The sequence below is a fragment of the Stegodyphus dumicola genome, chromosome 5, assembly GCF_044657685.1.
Source record: "Stegodyphus dumicola isolate Sdum_Otavi_A_Nest chromosome 5, ASM4465768v1".
In the NCBI taxonomy this organism is placed as follows: domain Eukaryota; kingdom Metazoa; phylum Arthropoda; class Arachnida; order Araneae; family Eresidae; genus Stegodyphus; species Stegodyphus dumicola.
This window is the reverse complement of record NC_140772.1, coordinates 224509818-224526394: the sequence shown is the minus strand read 5'-3', so window position 1 is coordinate 224526394 and position 16577 is coordinate 224509818. Positions and strand designations below refer to the sequence as shown.

The 16577-nt window shown below is 32.6% G+C and overlaps 1 protein-coding gene across 1 annotated transcript in view; it reads left to right on the top strand.

Annotated features, from left to right (window-relative positions):
• Nucleotides 1-802: 802 nt before the first annotated feature.
• LOC118188107 (protein argonaute-2-like) overlaps nt 803-16577 on the top strand; it is a 28726-nt gene continuing 12951 nt past the window's right edge. Inside the window, exon 1 of the mRNA XM_035358465.2 lies at nt 803-1220. Coding sequence (XP_035214356.1) covers nt 1202-1220 — 19 coding nt within the window. The 5' untranslated portion in view covers nt 803-1201. The remainder of the gene's footprint in view (nt 1221-16577) is intronic.

The window sequence follows — 16577 nt, the reverse complement described above, 5'->3', positions numbered from 1 at the left end:
GCCCGAGTTTGAATCCTGTGCGGTATGGGGACGCTCTAAATATGCGACTAGCCGAAAGCCCTTTCGAGAGTTTGTGGTAAGGGAAGAAAGATGGGAGACCCTCTGAATGTACCCCCTGGGGTGCTCGGCGTCAAAATTGACAGTGAAACTGAGCAAAAGTCGGGCTGCCATTTATAATTATTTTTGCTAAAGGCTCATGCCAACGACACGCGCATTTGACTCCTTGGCGCGGTTAATGTCTTTGGTTTGTGTTGACCATTGTCAGGCAAGTGATTGGTAATAACAACAGTTCTTAATGTTGTCAAAAACAGCAATATATGGAGATATATACAATTCTAATTTAAGAATATAAAGATTTTAAAATGTATGATTACACAACTCTTATTTTGTTATATTTTTATTCCGAAAAAAGTGTTAAGAAATTGTAAAATTTTGAAATTTTAGTTTCTTACATTCTCTATCATACGATACATTTGTAATCACAAGTTTTATTTGGCTGTCGATGCGGCAAAATGCAAACGTGTAGATAAATTTATCAGCACGTAATAAGAGCAGAAAGAAAATCATTTTTCGCCATCTGAATTTGTTTACGTCATATTATCGATCGATTTTTTAGATTGATCTTTCTCGAAATTATACATAAAAAGGTAATAAATAGCCAATTATAGCAACCCATGAATGCAGTCTGTGACGTATAGTTGATAATTATCATCAGCTAACCACTGACGTAAACCATCCAGAACCATCAGTGTTTCCTGTTTCGCAATAATAACAAACTAATTTTTGTTGCCTTTCTACAAAAGGTAAATTGAAAGCAATACAAGAATTTTCATTTGGAAGTTTCTGTTTTGGATTTATATGAATTTGAGTTGGTTTGCAGGAATTAAGCAATTGATTTAACTGTTTGATGGACATTTAATAAAAATATTAATCATGTCAATAGTTTTACATCGAAACATTTCCATCATTGACCGGCAGAATGACTATGTAAACAAAAAGTCGCTAGTAGAATTGCCCACTGATTGCCAAACAAGCAACCCTAATATTTCTAAATAAACCATACGTGTTGAGAGTTGCTGATGCAATCATTCAGAGCCTGATCTGTCAAGAATGTAGAACGGGAAAATGTAAAATGAGCTCAGAATTCTGTTGTTTATTAAAGTACAGTATTTTATATTCATCTTACGCTTGAAGTTAAACGATGAGTTCGAGAGGCAGAGGTAAATATTACGATTAGTTATATAATTTATTTTTAGCAGGAAGTATTTCAGTTTTTGTTTTCGTTAATGTCCTTAATTTTGATAAATTTTCTGGCATATGGAAGTTATACTTTAATTTATATCAGTAAGCATATTAAATAAGAGATATTGGTAATATATTAGTGCAGAGACTTAAAAAGTGCATTTTCATTAATCAATTGATGCATTTTCATTCATCAATTTTTCACATCATTTTCATAATTAAAACTTAATAAGGGAAAAACTATTAAAAGCTATTTAAAGGAAAAACTATGAGACGTTATTTTTAATGTCAAAATTTAAGTGTAAAATGAATTGGGAAAAACTATTAAAAGCTATTTAAAGGGAAAACTGTGAGAAGTTATTTTTAATGTCAAAATTTAAGTGTAAAATGAATCTTGCATATAGGTATATGCAAGTTACCAAATTTAATCTGTGAATGTTTTTGTTCCTAATTTGGCTTCGTGCTTCTTGTTTCGCTTTTCACAAAATTTCATTTTTCATTCATTTATGTGTATAGTTTTATTGCATACTTTGACCATTTGATCCTTTTGCTTGGGATGAAGGAAACTCGTTAAGTAACTTTATTTTCACAAATTTACTTTTACATATTTAATTTTTTTTTTTTTTTCCTGTGTGTGTTTGTTTGTGTAATGTTCGTTAAAAAAATATTTTTTCAAATTTTAATTTTTATGTTTCTTTATTCTTTATACACCGGCATGTATTTAGAGAGAGAAAAAGCTTGCTTAAAGTGGCCAGATATGTTTAATTATCAGAATGCTGATAATAAAAAAGATCTTCTGATTTCAAATTTTAAACTTGCTAACTTTTAATTTTAAACTTTTTAGTTGTGAAAAAAATTTTTTTAATTAATACTGATTTGATTTGGAATGATACTTTTTATAACGTGATCAAAATTTAAATAAGCAAATTACCCTTTTGTTATTTACTGTTTCTAGCCAATAAAAGCTAGAGCAGTTAATTGATTGTATACTTTTTTTTTTTTTTAATGCCACTTTTTTTTCCCCCTAAGCAACTATTGTAGTTTTAGCCTTAATTATTTGTTGTATTTAGCTGAGTTTGATTTGAATGGCCCGTTGTCAAATTTTGCTTACATATGTTGTCCCAGAAGAAAAGAAAGAAAATTTGAGATAAATTAAGTTTAAAGTTTAATTTGAGCAATGCATTCCATTGCATAAAGATGACTATAAATATATTTCTACAATTCGAAATATAAAAAAACCAATTGAAATTTTTTAGATTTAAATCTTAAAATGTGTGATTGTATGCAAAAATGCCCGTCCTTTTCAAGTTTCGTATTATTCATTATATGTTTTGTAACCTAATTTATTTTTTCTATAAAGAAGATTAATTATTTTAAATATGAACTATTAGTGTGTTATATTCATGATACAAATTAATTACAGAAGTTTTTTTCTTTAACAAATCAATTAGAAAAATAATATGTCTTCCATTTCATGTCAAGTTTATGAATCTGCCTAAAAGGGGCAGTACATATTCAGTGACATAAATAATTTAGTCAAGCTAAGTTTGACTACATTGAATGTGTACTGCCCCCTTTTTAGAAAGATTTACAAACTAATTGGGGGTAAAATAATCTCAAGGTAATGGACTTGACGTGAAGTGGAAGACTGATTATTTTTATTGATTTGCTAAATTTTTATCTAAAAATTTTCATTTGATTTTTTTATACTTTAAATTGTATAAATATATTCATAGTCATTTTATGCAATGCATTGCTCAAAGTAAACTTTAAATATTAATTTATCTTAAATTCTCTTTCTTTTCTTCTGGGACAGCATATGTAAGCAAAATTTTTAAATGAATAATGGTAAAATTATTTTAGTTTTTTTAATTTTTATAACTTAAACTTTGAACTGAAATAGTAAAAAGTTTAAAATTAAAAAAAAAAAAAAAAAAAAAATTCAGATTCATGTTTTCTAAGAAAGTTATTTTTACGGGGGGGGGGGGGGAGAGTTTGAAAATTGAATTTTTTTTTAACCTTTTCAGATATTACTTCATTACTAAAATTAAATACTAAAAAGTTTAAAATTTAAAAAAATTCAGAGTTCATGTTTTGTAAGAAAGTTATTTTTAAGGGGGGGAGGAGAGTTTGAAAATTAATTTTTTTTACATTTTCCAGATATTACTTAATTAATGCAATGTTTGATGTAATTAATATAAAATAGTATTTATAGCATTATGTAAAAGAGAAATCATAAATTGATTGTTTTTTGGCTTTTCAGATTTGAATGGTTTTTAATACAGTGATTAACATTAATAAATGAAAAATATTATTTACTATTCAGTTATATAATTTACAGAAATTTAAAGTTTCTAAAATATATCATAATATAAATGTGAGGGAGAGGAACAAATATACTAATTATAAGTAATGTTTAAGCTGTGCTCATTGTTCAGTTTGTAACATTTCTGATAAAATTATATGGTAAAAATTTACTCTATGGTATCCCTTGGTGAATTGTTTCTTTTTTTATGCCAAGATCGGCACCAGGAAGGATTGGTGGCAATTTCAAGATGGCCACCGCACAAAATCAAAATAAGCAGTCAAATGCTTATACATACTCGGTGTCCATGTACACATCGACCTATTTTTACTTAAAAAGACATCAGAGAATTGCACAAACTAGGCATTGCGCACTGCCTTATCTTTGTAAATGTACATATCAATCTATTTTTACTTAAACAAAGTCAGGAAGCTAAAACAAAGTTTACACTATTATGGTAATCAGAAAAAATTCACTGCCGTCTTAACACAGGGAGAAGAACAAGTGGTTAATCTTTGGATTATGGTAACTTGGCGATTTTTTGGCGACTAACCCTGCTACAGCAACCTGCTAGTTTTTGTTTGGACGTCATTTTGTTTTCACATGTAAAGGCATGTTTTCACAAGTAAAGGCATGTTTTTTTTTACTCAATATATCCAACATTTTTTTCCAACAATCTGCTAGCCGAATTACGCTTATGCTAGAACTTTTATGGAACAAAAGTGCTTAATCATGACGAAGATAAGGTGCGAAATTGGGACAAAGTGAAGAATCGCCCACTGCTTGCCGCGTTTTTACGAATTGCACATACACGGTATCATCCATGTACACGTCGACCTATTTCCACTTAAAAAAACATCCCAGAATTGCACAAAAATGGCATTGCGCACACTCTTGACTATATCCATGTACACTGCTAAAATCCTAGCTAGTAACATTTATCGCCTTACCAAAATGTTGCCAAACTACCTGTTACCATATTCCAAAGATTAGCCAAACAAGTAACCAAAAATACACAGAGAGGGATTAGAGTAGACTTTAAGGTCTCCCTTGTTTTATGGCGAAGATGTTTCATTTATCTCCAAGTTTCATTTATCACCAATTTGTTTCATTTATGGTAGCCTGAGTAGTTGAATGTTATGGAAACCCTATTGTGACGTAATCAGGTGCATGATTCTGAGAAATTTTGAATCATGGGATGTTTTGTAAGCGCTTTTGTGGTGTGTGTTGGTTTTATTGTTTAGGCGGTAAAATGGCTGAATGTAGTAAGATTAATTTGAAGTTTCTGTATGATTTGGTACAAAAGGGGAAACGAGTGTTAATTGACTGGTGTATAAATGAAGGTTTACTCAGTAGCCATTATAAGTGTCCTGTATGTAGGAAGGATATCCGTCTAGTCGAATGTAAAAACTGTTTAGATGGATTTGTAGGAAGAAAGGTTCAGATGTGGCGACGCCGATATACGGATTCGAGTTCAGATAATTTTAGGAAGTTTTTGGATGCTGTTAAAAATTTTGTGTGCCACAGGCTTAGACGAAGGAACTTCTAAATAGGGTAAGTGGATATTTGCTTTTTGTAGTGTTTAAATGTATAACATGTTTTTCCTTTTTTTTATGTTATTTTATTGTTTGATTTAAAATATAGTTTATTGAGATTATGTATTTTTTGTTTGCCTGTATTGTAGAATTGGGTGCTTCTTTGACTTTTTAAGTGAAAATATATCGATGTGTATATGGACAAAGTGAAGGGAGTGCACAATGCAAGTTTGTGCAATTTTTGGATTTTTTTTAATTGAAAATAGGTTGACGTGTACATGGCTAAAGTCAAGGGAGTGCGCAATGCCATTTTTGTGCAATTCGGGGATTTCTTTTTAAGTGAAATTAGGTCGATGTGTGCATGGATACTGAGTTTGTGCAATTCTTTGTCTTGTTAAAGCAAAAATTGCCGTTATGCAAGCCAAAATAAAAGAATTGCACAAACTCGGTATCCATGTACCGCCAAAAATCGTCAAGTTTCGCCAAAGGGTACCCTAAAATATACTTTTACTCAGAGAGGAATAAATAACTAGAACTACATATTTCTGAACATAAAAACATTAAACAACAAACCTTTTAACAGAAATTAACACACAGAGATGAATAAATAAATGAAATGTCAATTTTTTAACATATTTTTTTTTTTAACATACATATGTTTAAGCTTCCATCCTCCAGGTAGGCAATTCAATTAAATGTTTCATTGCTTTGGCTCATCCACTGTTAATCAACATTCATCCTCTTACCCACCTCAGACATACTCAAATGATAGTATCCACAGCAAAATAATATCAAGTTCAAAATCCAATACCATACCACACACATGCAAGCAAACACAGCAACTGAAAAGAATAGTAAGAACCAAAAACCTGGGTCCATATGAAAGGGATTTCACAAGCAACCAATACCACGTGCTGATTTAAAAGAGAAAAAAAAAAAAAAAAATAAGGAGTACCATACAGTAAAGATTGGCCAATTTTACAAATCTACAACATTGCAGGTTGACTTTAAACTGGAAATATAGTATTCGTGTGAAACACAAGATGAGTACTCGCAACTTATCTGTCATTTTTTATTGCTTATATTATGTAGAAACAAAGATAAATTCTCATGTAACCTTGATGATATATGTAGAGGATGGATGTAATTAAAGTGACTGTATTCAAACCTATGAAGAGCTCATTTTAGTTGACATATTTTATGGAAATGGTAGTAAATGCTTTATATGGTCCATGGGAAAAAGAAACAAATATAAAATAACAGGGTACTTACGTATTAACGCAACCAGGCCAAAATTCACATAAATCGCCAAATTTGGCGACCCTACTTACGGCAACCCTACGTGTTATACGTAGTTTTTCGTAAAGAAATTATTTTTCTTACTGGTTAAATTGAATGCCCTGAAATACTTTAGCTACTGCCTGCGAGTGAAAAATATGCTGTTGAATTGTTGCAGGGATATGGAATTATACCAAACGAACGTACTTGTAAAAATTCTCATAAAATGAAACTGTATTTTGGAAAGCAAATCTTCTGGAAATGTAACGTCGAAGAGTGCAATCAACATTTGGGTGTGAGAACCGGAAATTGGTTTGAAGGTAGCCGAATTTCATTTGTGACAGCGGTGCGCTTCATTTATTGTTGGTGTAAAGAGTTAACCTCAATTAAATTTTGTGCAGAAGAGATGGGAATTGCTGACAAAACTGTTATAAATTGGAATAATTACATGCGGGAGATATGTGCCCTTGAAATGGATGAAAAAGAAAGAAAGCAAATAGGCAGCGAAGGACTTATTGTGGAAATAGACGAAAGTTTATTTGTAAAAATGGCGTTAATCGTCTGTTAATGGCGAAGACGGTTTTCAATCAGTGCTAAAAGCAATAGCCAAAAGATTTCCACCGAAAAAATAATTCTGCAACTTATTGAAATTCGAAACCGGAAGTGTTTAATTGCTATTTTATATTTTAAAACAAAATAATATAAAAAACTGTATTAAAAATTATCTGTAATTAATAAATGTACCTTTTCTTTCTATTCATACTTTTTTACTCAAACTTGCAAATCATGCCAACCTGGTTGCGATAATACGTAAGTACCAATAACAGTTCAAATTCTTACGACTTACCATGAAATGTAGAAAAGATGTTATGCAAAACAGGAACTCCGTAAAATACCAGTAGTGAATGTCATAAAACTATTTAGATAGAGTCATATTTCCTTTTTTGCCAGCTTGAACTTAAATGAACTTTAATAATTCATGAACATAAGTTTTTACCAGTAATTTGTCACACGCAAATCGAGATTTTAGCTGCTTGATAGCTTCTTTGGTTGATCTTTACATTATGGTAACTTGGCGATTTTTTGGCGAAAATTTGGCAACCAACTCTCCTACAGCAACCCTCTATTTTTTTCTCCCCGCCGCCATTTTATCTTCACGAAGTAAAGACATGTTTCTGTTCTTTTTATCTACTGAACACTTCTTCCAACAATCTACTAGCCGAATTACACTTATGCTAGAAATTTTATCAAACAAAACTGCTTCATCATGACAAATATTCACTGCAAAATTGGGAAAAAGTGCACAATACCATACTCCTTACGCGTTTTTCAAAATAACACATACACATAAACCATGTACACGCCGACTTATTTTTACTTAAAAAAACATCCCAGAATTGCACAAAAATGGCATTGCGTACACTCTTCACTATATCCATGTACATTGCTTTTTTCTCATAAATTAGAAAAATTTCACGAAAATACATGACAATTTTCTGAATCTTTAAACCCGGTAAAATGAACATATATGAAATTACCTGATCGCGAAAAAGCATTTACCCTTTACAAATATGAACATTTCCACATATAAAATAAATAAAATATCCAAAAACTTTTACCTCTAAATCATCTATTACATTATACACGTCACCAACGAATTCATACCGCAAGCATTACAAATACTTAGTATCAAATATTTAAATTATTTCCATGCACGTTTACTTCAACTTAAACGTATACCAAATTCCTACAAACATAAAATTCACAAAATAACTATCATTTAATTAAAATATCACTAAACCATGTACACGTCGACTTATTTTTACTTAAAAAAACATCCCAGAATTGCACAAAAATGGCATTGCGCACACTCTTCATTATATCCATGTACACTGGTTTTTTCTCATAAATTAGAAAAATTTCACGAAAATGCATGACAATTTTCTCAATCTTTAAACCCGGTAAAAAGAACATATATGAAATTACCTGATCGCGAAAAAGTATTTACGCTTTCCAAATATGAACATTTCCACATATAAAATAAATAAAATATCCAAAAACTTTTACCTCTAAATCATCTATTATATTATAAATGTCACCAACGAATTCATACCGCAACCATTACAAATACTTAGTGTCAGATATTTAAATTATTTCCATGCACGTTTACTTCAACTAAAATGTATACCAAATTCCTACAAACATAAAATTCACAAAATAACTATCATTTCATTAAAATATAATTAAATTCAAAAACACTACTTAAAATATAAATGAGCACATACATTAAATTAATAAAAATTACCTTACAATCCTAATTACTTTAAACTAAATCATTGCTAATAACAATTTTCCCAATAATACCGAATTCCTTTCCACCTTACATTTAGAACAATGCATAAAAATAATATCCTCAAATAATTAAAAATACTAACTTACCTAATCTTCTTCAGAGTCTTGATTATGTGGCGGATACACTTTTCTAATTCATTCAATAAAATTATTGAAAGATTTTTTCTGCGAATTTTTCCTCCATACTTCCTCTGCAAAATAAAAAGCAAACTTCTCTTTATCACAATGCCTAAATACCCATTTTGAATTCACTTTAGTTAGGGCCATGGGATCCAAAAATTAACAAACACTGTTTCACACAACACAGAATAAAGCTAAATATAAAATTTTCAGTTTTTTTCCCGATTTCCCCCCTTTTCCGATTAAAGAACCGTAATTCGTCCATTAATATCACATGACATATCCCATGATCTCTCATTTCCCTCACGCAAAATAATGCGTAATCGGAACTGAGTACTGCTACATTATTGCCAAAGTCCCAGGTAGTAACCTTTATCGCCTCCAAAATGTCGCCAAACTACCAGTTACCATATTGTAAAGATCAACCGCTTCTTCATAATTCGCACTTGAGGGAGGATAACTATCTAATGAGCTGTCTCGCTGGGGATCCAACGACCATTGCCTGCAATAGGTGTTGAAATTTTTCATTGTTATCTATATTTACATCTTTGTCGACCTTCTTAAATTGTCCCCAAAATTCTAACCAATTTCGGGTCTCCCCATTGAATTTTTGAAGCTCCAACTTTGGTAGTTTAAATTTCCTCTTCATGAAAATTTTCTAAAGTTCCAGGTGTAATTACAGGAGTGGAATGCACCATTTATTTCCTACTTTTGTTCTTAAACTGATATATTTATCATGATATGTTTCATTTGCGTCAAAATCAGCTAAATATTCACTCTTGTTTTCGCTTTCCAACAAAAGTTTGGACTGGCTAAGTAGTTTTATCAGAATTGCAGCACTAATTTAGCTGCATTGGTAGAATATTGATATTTCTAAGGCTAGTATTGGAAAAATGATTTTAAGAAAGATAATTACTGACAGGACCAGATTTATGCTTGATGATACCCCAGCTATTTGAGATATGGGCCCTTTATAAAGGATATGTGACAATTTTTTTATATGTGATGTGGGACAATGTTTTTTTTTTTGGAGGGAAGCAGAATCCTAAGAAAATGAGGGGGGCCTAAGCTTTTGTAACTTGCATAAATCCATAAGAGACTTTGGCTAATCTTTGGAATATGGTAACAGGTAGTTTGGCGACATTTTGGTAAGGCAATAAAGGTTACTAGCTAGGACTTTAGCAGTGTACATGGATAAAGTCAAGAGTGTGCGCAATGCCATTTTTGTGCAATCCTGGGATGTTTTTTTAAGTGAAAATAGGTCGACGTGTATATCGATGATACCATGTATGTGCAGTTCTTAAAAACACAGCAAGCAGTGGGCGATTCTGCACTTTCTCCCAATTTCGCACCTAATCTTCATCATGATTAAGCACTTTTGTTCCATAAAAGTTCTAGCATAAGCGTAATTCGGCTAGCAGATTGTTGGAAAAAAATTTTGAGTGAAAAAAAATGCCTTTACTTCGTGAAAACAAAATTTAAAAGAAAAACTAGCAGGTTGCTGTAGCAGGGTTGGTCGCCAAATTTTCACCAAAAAATCGCCAAGTTACCATAATCCAAAGATTAACCCAGACTTCTAAATTTGAAGAACCTGGGCAGTTTTAGGTATGCCAGAAATAGGAAAGAATTGGATATCTGATGAAACTGTATAAGTCACAGTTGCTTTGGAGAGTTTTATTTTCCTGATATTTGACAGGTGGTATCACAAGATTTATTTATTCTTTTGTCTATTGTACAAAAGATCTGTACTCTTTTGTTTTTTAAAGTGGTATTTATATGAAATCCACATGGAACAAAAACTGCACCCTCAATACTCGCATCAGTACACTGATTTTGCTGACTAGTTTTTAATGAGAATAGTCATTGGCATTGCAGAACCTTTGAACATTTTGTGGTCAGACGAAATGCATTTTACTTGAAACAGGGCAGTGAATAAATATTCAGAACCATCGCATATGGGTTCGTAAGATGGCAGTGCTGTGTATGAATATAAAAGATGTAGCATCATTAAGTGCCTATTACTGTTAACTTTTTCAGCAACAAATTATTCCAGCCGTACAAAAGACAGAATGTTTAGAAACGATTGTCTTCATACAAGATAGTGCAATATCCCATATTAGTCAACAAGTGAAGTTTTGTGCTCATTTTGGATATGATTACTTTCAAGAAATTTTTTTGAAATGTTTGTCTCTTTTTTCTCGGGACTTTGAATCTGTGTGACTTCTGGTTATGTGGATTCCTGAAAGGATTATATATGTTGAGGAATTGCATTGACTCTGCCTGAACTGAATGCTTGCATAACATTGCTCCAATTCTTCAAGAAATCCCTTCCTGCTTTGTTGAACTTGCTGTCATGTGCTTTGAATATGTGATTGATACAAATGAAATGTACAGTCAGCAAATGGTGGGATTAAGTTTCTTATTCTGTGTTCAACCTGTATGCTTTACAGTTGGTGGTCAAAACTCGAGCTATTATAACTATAAGTTTGAATGAGCAACATCTCCATTTTTGTACATGGTGTGTTGGTTATATTAGAAGCTGTAAGGCAGATTGCGATGTTTTGAAAATTGAACTGAATTTTGAAATAATATGCGGTTGTGGAATTTGTCTGCAAACGAAAAATGTTCTGTGAAATTTTTGCAGGAATATATTTTGCCACAGATGCAGGAATGTTTGCATTCACATTTGATGATGGTGTATTTTCACTAACAACCTTTTTGGAAATGTGGCGTGAAAACGTAATGAACATGTCGGCATTAGAAGCAGTAATTGGTTTTAGAATAGTTAACTATTGTCTGCTATTTACTACAGCAGTCAGAGTTATATACTGCTATTACTACAAATTTATATACAGTTGTCTGCTATTTACTATAATCAGATTTATACAGTACTAGATTAAAGAATTAATGAGTGTTAAATTTTGCGTGGAAGAGTAAGAAATGCCCGGTTAAGACTGTGGTAGACTGAAACAATTACATGCGGGGTGATCCATTTGTAGATAATTTTTTTAATTTTGTTTTCTGGGATAAATATTGAACTAAAATTCAAATATGTACCTAATAACATGTAGATATGAAATAACAGTTTGAAATTACTGTCCTCCCCCCTTTAAAAAAATCGTCCAATTGTGCCAAAGTGTTTGCGATAATGCCAGAGTATCTTATTTTTTATAGCAGTTTTCTTTTTCTCGTGATCTGTATATATATATCAAGTTTCACTGAAATACATACCATAATGCACTATACACTGAAGAACCATTACATTATGACCACTCTCCATCTATGACAGTGGGTTCGCCCCGGAACAAATCCACTGTGCATGTGCGGCTGATGTTGAAGTTTATAAAGCTGCTCTGCATTGTCTTTCCAAACCTTAAGCGTCAGCTTACAGTGTTCTAAGAAACTGTTCCTTTAGTCAAGATTGCCAATTATTTGGGTTTAACTTTTAATTCTAAATTGAAATGCAATGATCATATTAACAAGATTAGAAACAAAGCAAATAGAGTTATCAATAGTCTAATTTCCATTGTTGGAACACACTCAAGTATGGATCTTTAGAAAAAAACATCTTGTTTACACCTCCATTATCAGACCATTTTTAGATTATGCTTCACCTGCATGGACCTTTGCTACAAAAAACTGATCTCCTGAAATTAATTGTTCAATAAACACTGTCAATACTTAAACTCATTTAATCTCTTTAACTATAAAATACTTGGAAGAGGATTATGATCTAAGGCCACTTGTCACACACCACAAAAAGACTGTTCTTCTTATCACCTAGTCATTTTTCATATTTTCCTTCTATATTGTTTTTGCATTTGTTTTGTCTCTTATTGTACTTGTTTCCTATCACCTAGTCATTTTTCATATTTTCCTTCCATATTGTTTTTGCATTTTTTTTTAACATTTATTGTACTTGTTTTCCATAGTATTCTTTTACACTATGAGGATATTTTCTTGCTTTAAACCATTGCCAGTAATAATTTGCTACACTTGCTTTTCATACACACTCCTGCCCTTGCTTATTTGTGATGTCGGTCATTTTATGATCCTCTTGGCACCCCTTTGCACCCACTCACTGCTACTCCCTCCCAGGTCCTACTTATCATGACTTCATTTATGTTATGTTTCTTATGGCAATATGTGTCATCGATCCAGACACATCGTGCTCTGGTGATATTCATGGAGCATTAAGATTCGATCCTTTCCAAACATTGCGCAATTAGCGACATAATGAGAAAAGCAGCTGGTTTATCAGACTTCGATAAAGGTCAAATGATTATGGCTCAACGACTGGGAACATCAATATCAGAAATGATTTAATGGGCTGTTCACATGCAGTTGTTGTGAGCACATATTGAAAGGGGTGTATGGATGGTGAAACGACTAGTCAACGGTGCCAGCAGTGTGTCGTCAATGGCGCATTGATTCCAGAGAATAGCAGAAATTACTATGCATTGTACGCCATGACCGAAGAGCTACAACAGTTGATTCAAAACTACTCTTCACATTGAGAATACTCTCAATAAAGCGAAGAGCGTCAGGTCCCAACTTTACCCCCTATTAACTCGAAAGAGCCATCTGTCTATTAGAAACAAAGCTGTTCTCTATACTTCAGTTATTCGATCAAATTTTATGTGCGCATGTATCGTTTGGGGTACTGCTGCAAAGACTTGCATAAAAAAATTACAAGCCTTTCAAAGTAAAATCTTACGGTTAGTCCTTAGTGCAGCCTGTTACGTCCGTACAGATATGATTCACTCGGACCTTAACATTAAACCAATTGATTATTAAAACACTTGGTCAAAATTTGTTCCTCAAAATTGAACAGATTGATAACCGTGCACTTCAACAGCTTCCTGTCCACGATCCTGATATTCCAAGTTCACAAAAATGACCAAGAGCCATGGGCCGAGACTACGGCATCTATCCTCCTGCTGAAAGCCGTAAACACAATCCCGCCTCTTCTGTTTTCCTCTTCCCGTGCCGTGAATGCATATGTCTCTGTCTTCAAAAATTGCTATTCCTCACTAAAAGTGGCTTTCTTCGCACTGTTATCAATCTGTTCCTTTAAAAATCACATCATGCCCTCAGAATTAATTTCTGCCTTGGATATTTCCTAACATTTTCACAAACTTTACTACATTCTGATTTAGCGCCATATGCCAATGAGCCTCTTAATTTCTAAAATCTTTCCTCTGCTTTTTCCTTTTGTCTTTTATCCATGTCATAAGAAAAATATAAAATTTTTAATGCAAAAAAAAATTTTTATGCCTAAACTTTCTCAAGCTAATGTGGCTCCCTCTAGCTTGCGTCTAACTAACTATTTATATAATTTATGTAATTTTCCTATTATGTAATTTATGTAATTTTCCTATTAGAACCAAAGGCACTCTGAAATACTTAATCATTGGCATTAGCTACAACAGTAGCGACCCAGACAGTGTTTCTCAACACATTGTGCAGTGTACATTGCTGCATATGGGCCTACTCAGCCGGAGACCGAAGGATGTCTCTGCGCTGACAGCATGTCATCAGCAGCTGTGTCTGCAGTGGGCCAAGAAACATCGGAATTGGATGTTAGAAGAATGGAAGAAAGCTGCATGGTCCAAGGAATCACAGTTTCTGGTCCATCACATCAATGGGCATGTACTAATACAACAATTTCTAAACAAAACCATGGCTCCTGGATGCACAGTTGGACAGAGACAAGCTGGTGGCAAGGGTATTATGGTGTGGGCAATGTTTCCATGATCTGCATTAGGACCCATTAATTCCCCATAGAATAATCCCTGACATCTGTGCACTACGTGAACATCATTGAAGACCAGGTCACTCATACATAGACAATAGTATTTCCAGTGGGGGATGGTGTTTACAAGCAGGATAATGCACTATGTCATAAGGGTCAACCCTGTTACTTTTAAGTCATGTCTTGTATTCCAAATTCACCTGACATTAATCCAATTGAGTATTTGTGGTCTCGCCGGCAAAACCAAATTCGTGCTGTCATGCTACCCCATGGCAGTGTGTGGGAATTGAAAGACAAGTTGGTTAACACTTGGTACCAGATACCTCAGGCTACTTATCAGCATCTTCTGGGGTCAATGCCACTGTAGATACTGGCAGTTTTGAGTGCTTACATGTTATTAATGGGATGGTCATAATTTAATGGTGCTTTGGTGTACATAGGTCTGATAGTAGAGTCACCTTAATTATAACTAGCCTGTATATATCTTTCTTAATACATTAAGGTTCATCATTGCATTGCAAATAGACTGCAATACAATTATGTATTCTGTACAAATTTGATTTAGAAAGTACCTAATAAAGCAGCCTATTTTAGATACTCGAAATATTTCCATATGTTTACTGAACTTATTATATGCAACTTCTTGTGCACACATTTAAAAAATGTTATAGTTTTGAAGATATGTAAAGAAAATATTTTATACAGGGGAATTTACTTAAGCATGTACAAATTTCAAGGAGGGCTAGATCAAAGACAGTTCGCAATGTAAAAATGGAAATTCAATCTTCCTGTGCTAGTGTGCAGAGAAGAAAACACAGAAAAATTTTTTTCAAATATTGGTTTGTGCTTGAAAATGAAAAATTGCTTGTAAATAAAGAACTTTATTTTAATGTTTTTTTATTGATGGCAAATAATGATAACTGATAGCTAATGATAATTTGTTTCTTTCAAAATTTGGATATTTTACGCAAGATTAATGAAGAATTAGTTTGTTAATGAAATTCTTTTTCTTATTATGGTTAAATAGAAGTTTTTCTGAAGTATGATATTTGTATTTTATTTAAGTGTCACAAGAGACATGAAATGCCAAAATATGAATACAATTGGTAGAAAACAGTGGGTTAGTCAGATCTTTTGCTGCTTTTCTCAGTGCACATGAAAAAAATTTACCAAATGCCAAAATAGCTCATGGAAAGATAAATAAAAATTGTATTTATTTTTCAAATAAACTTTTAATTTCAACATTCTAAAGTGTTATTTTACTTATTTTTCTGTTACCAAAATCATTGATGACTTTCTAAAAGTTTTTCATTATTCCAGTTGCTATTGGGTAAACAGTATAGTAAGATTTCCTAAATCTGAGATATCCATTTTCATGTCTTAAAGCATTTCTTCAGCTTTGGATTTAGAAATTTGGTAAATGTAAGATTAAAATTAATATAAGATCATTTTAGGTTAAATAAAATTAGTGTAAGATAATGTCAGATATCAATTTTTATGTCTTAAGCTTTGTATTACAAGAAATAATACTTAGAGCAATTGTGAGGAAAATTACTAGGATTACAGAGTCGTAGCTAGGGTTTTTAGTGCCCAGGGACAACTGAAGATTTCGCGCCCCCTACTGCTTGCCAAGGATGGAAAACATTTAAGTCTAAAATGTCGTAACATCAGTTTGGCGCCCCTTGGATTCTGCGCCCGAGAACAGATGCCCCCCTTGCCCCCCTCTAGCTACGCCCCTGCAGGATTATTATAATATTTGGAACTGAATTCTGGAGACTGTATTTAGAATAAACTGTTAAAATTCAGAAGACCGCCTTATCAAATGAAAACAAAAATAAAACACTGAATTTTTTTTTTTTTTTTTTTTTTTTTTTTTAAGGAATTCTTCCTTATATATGTTACTGTGATCATAATTGTCATTCCAGTGTTTTCAAGAGCTTTGATGGGAGAGTTTTGATGAAGGCATAATAAAAATGTGAGTGTGCTGCAA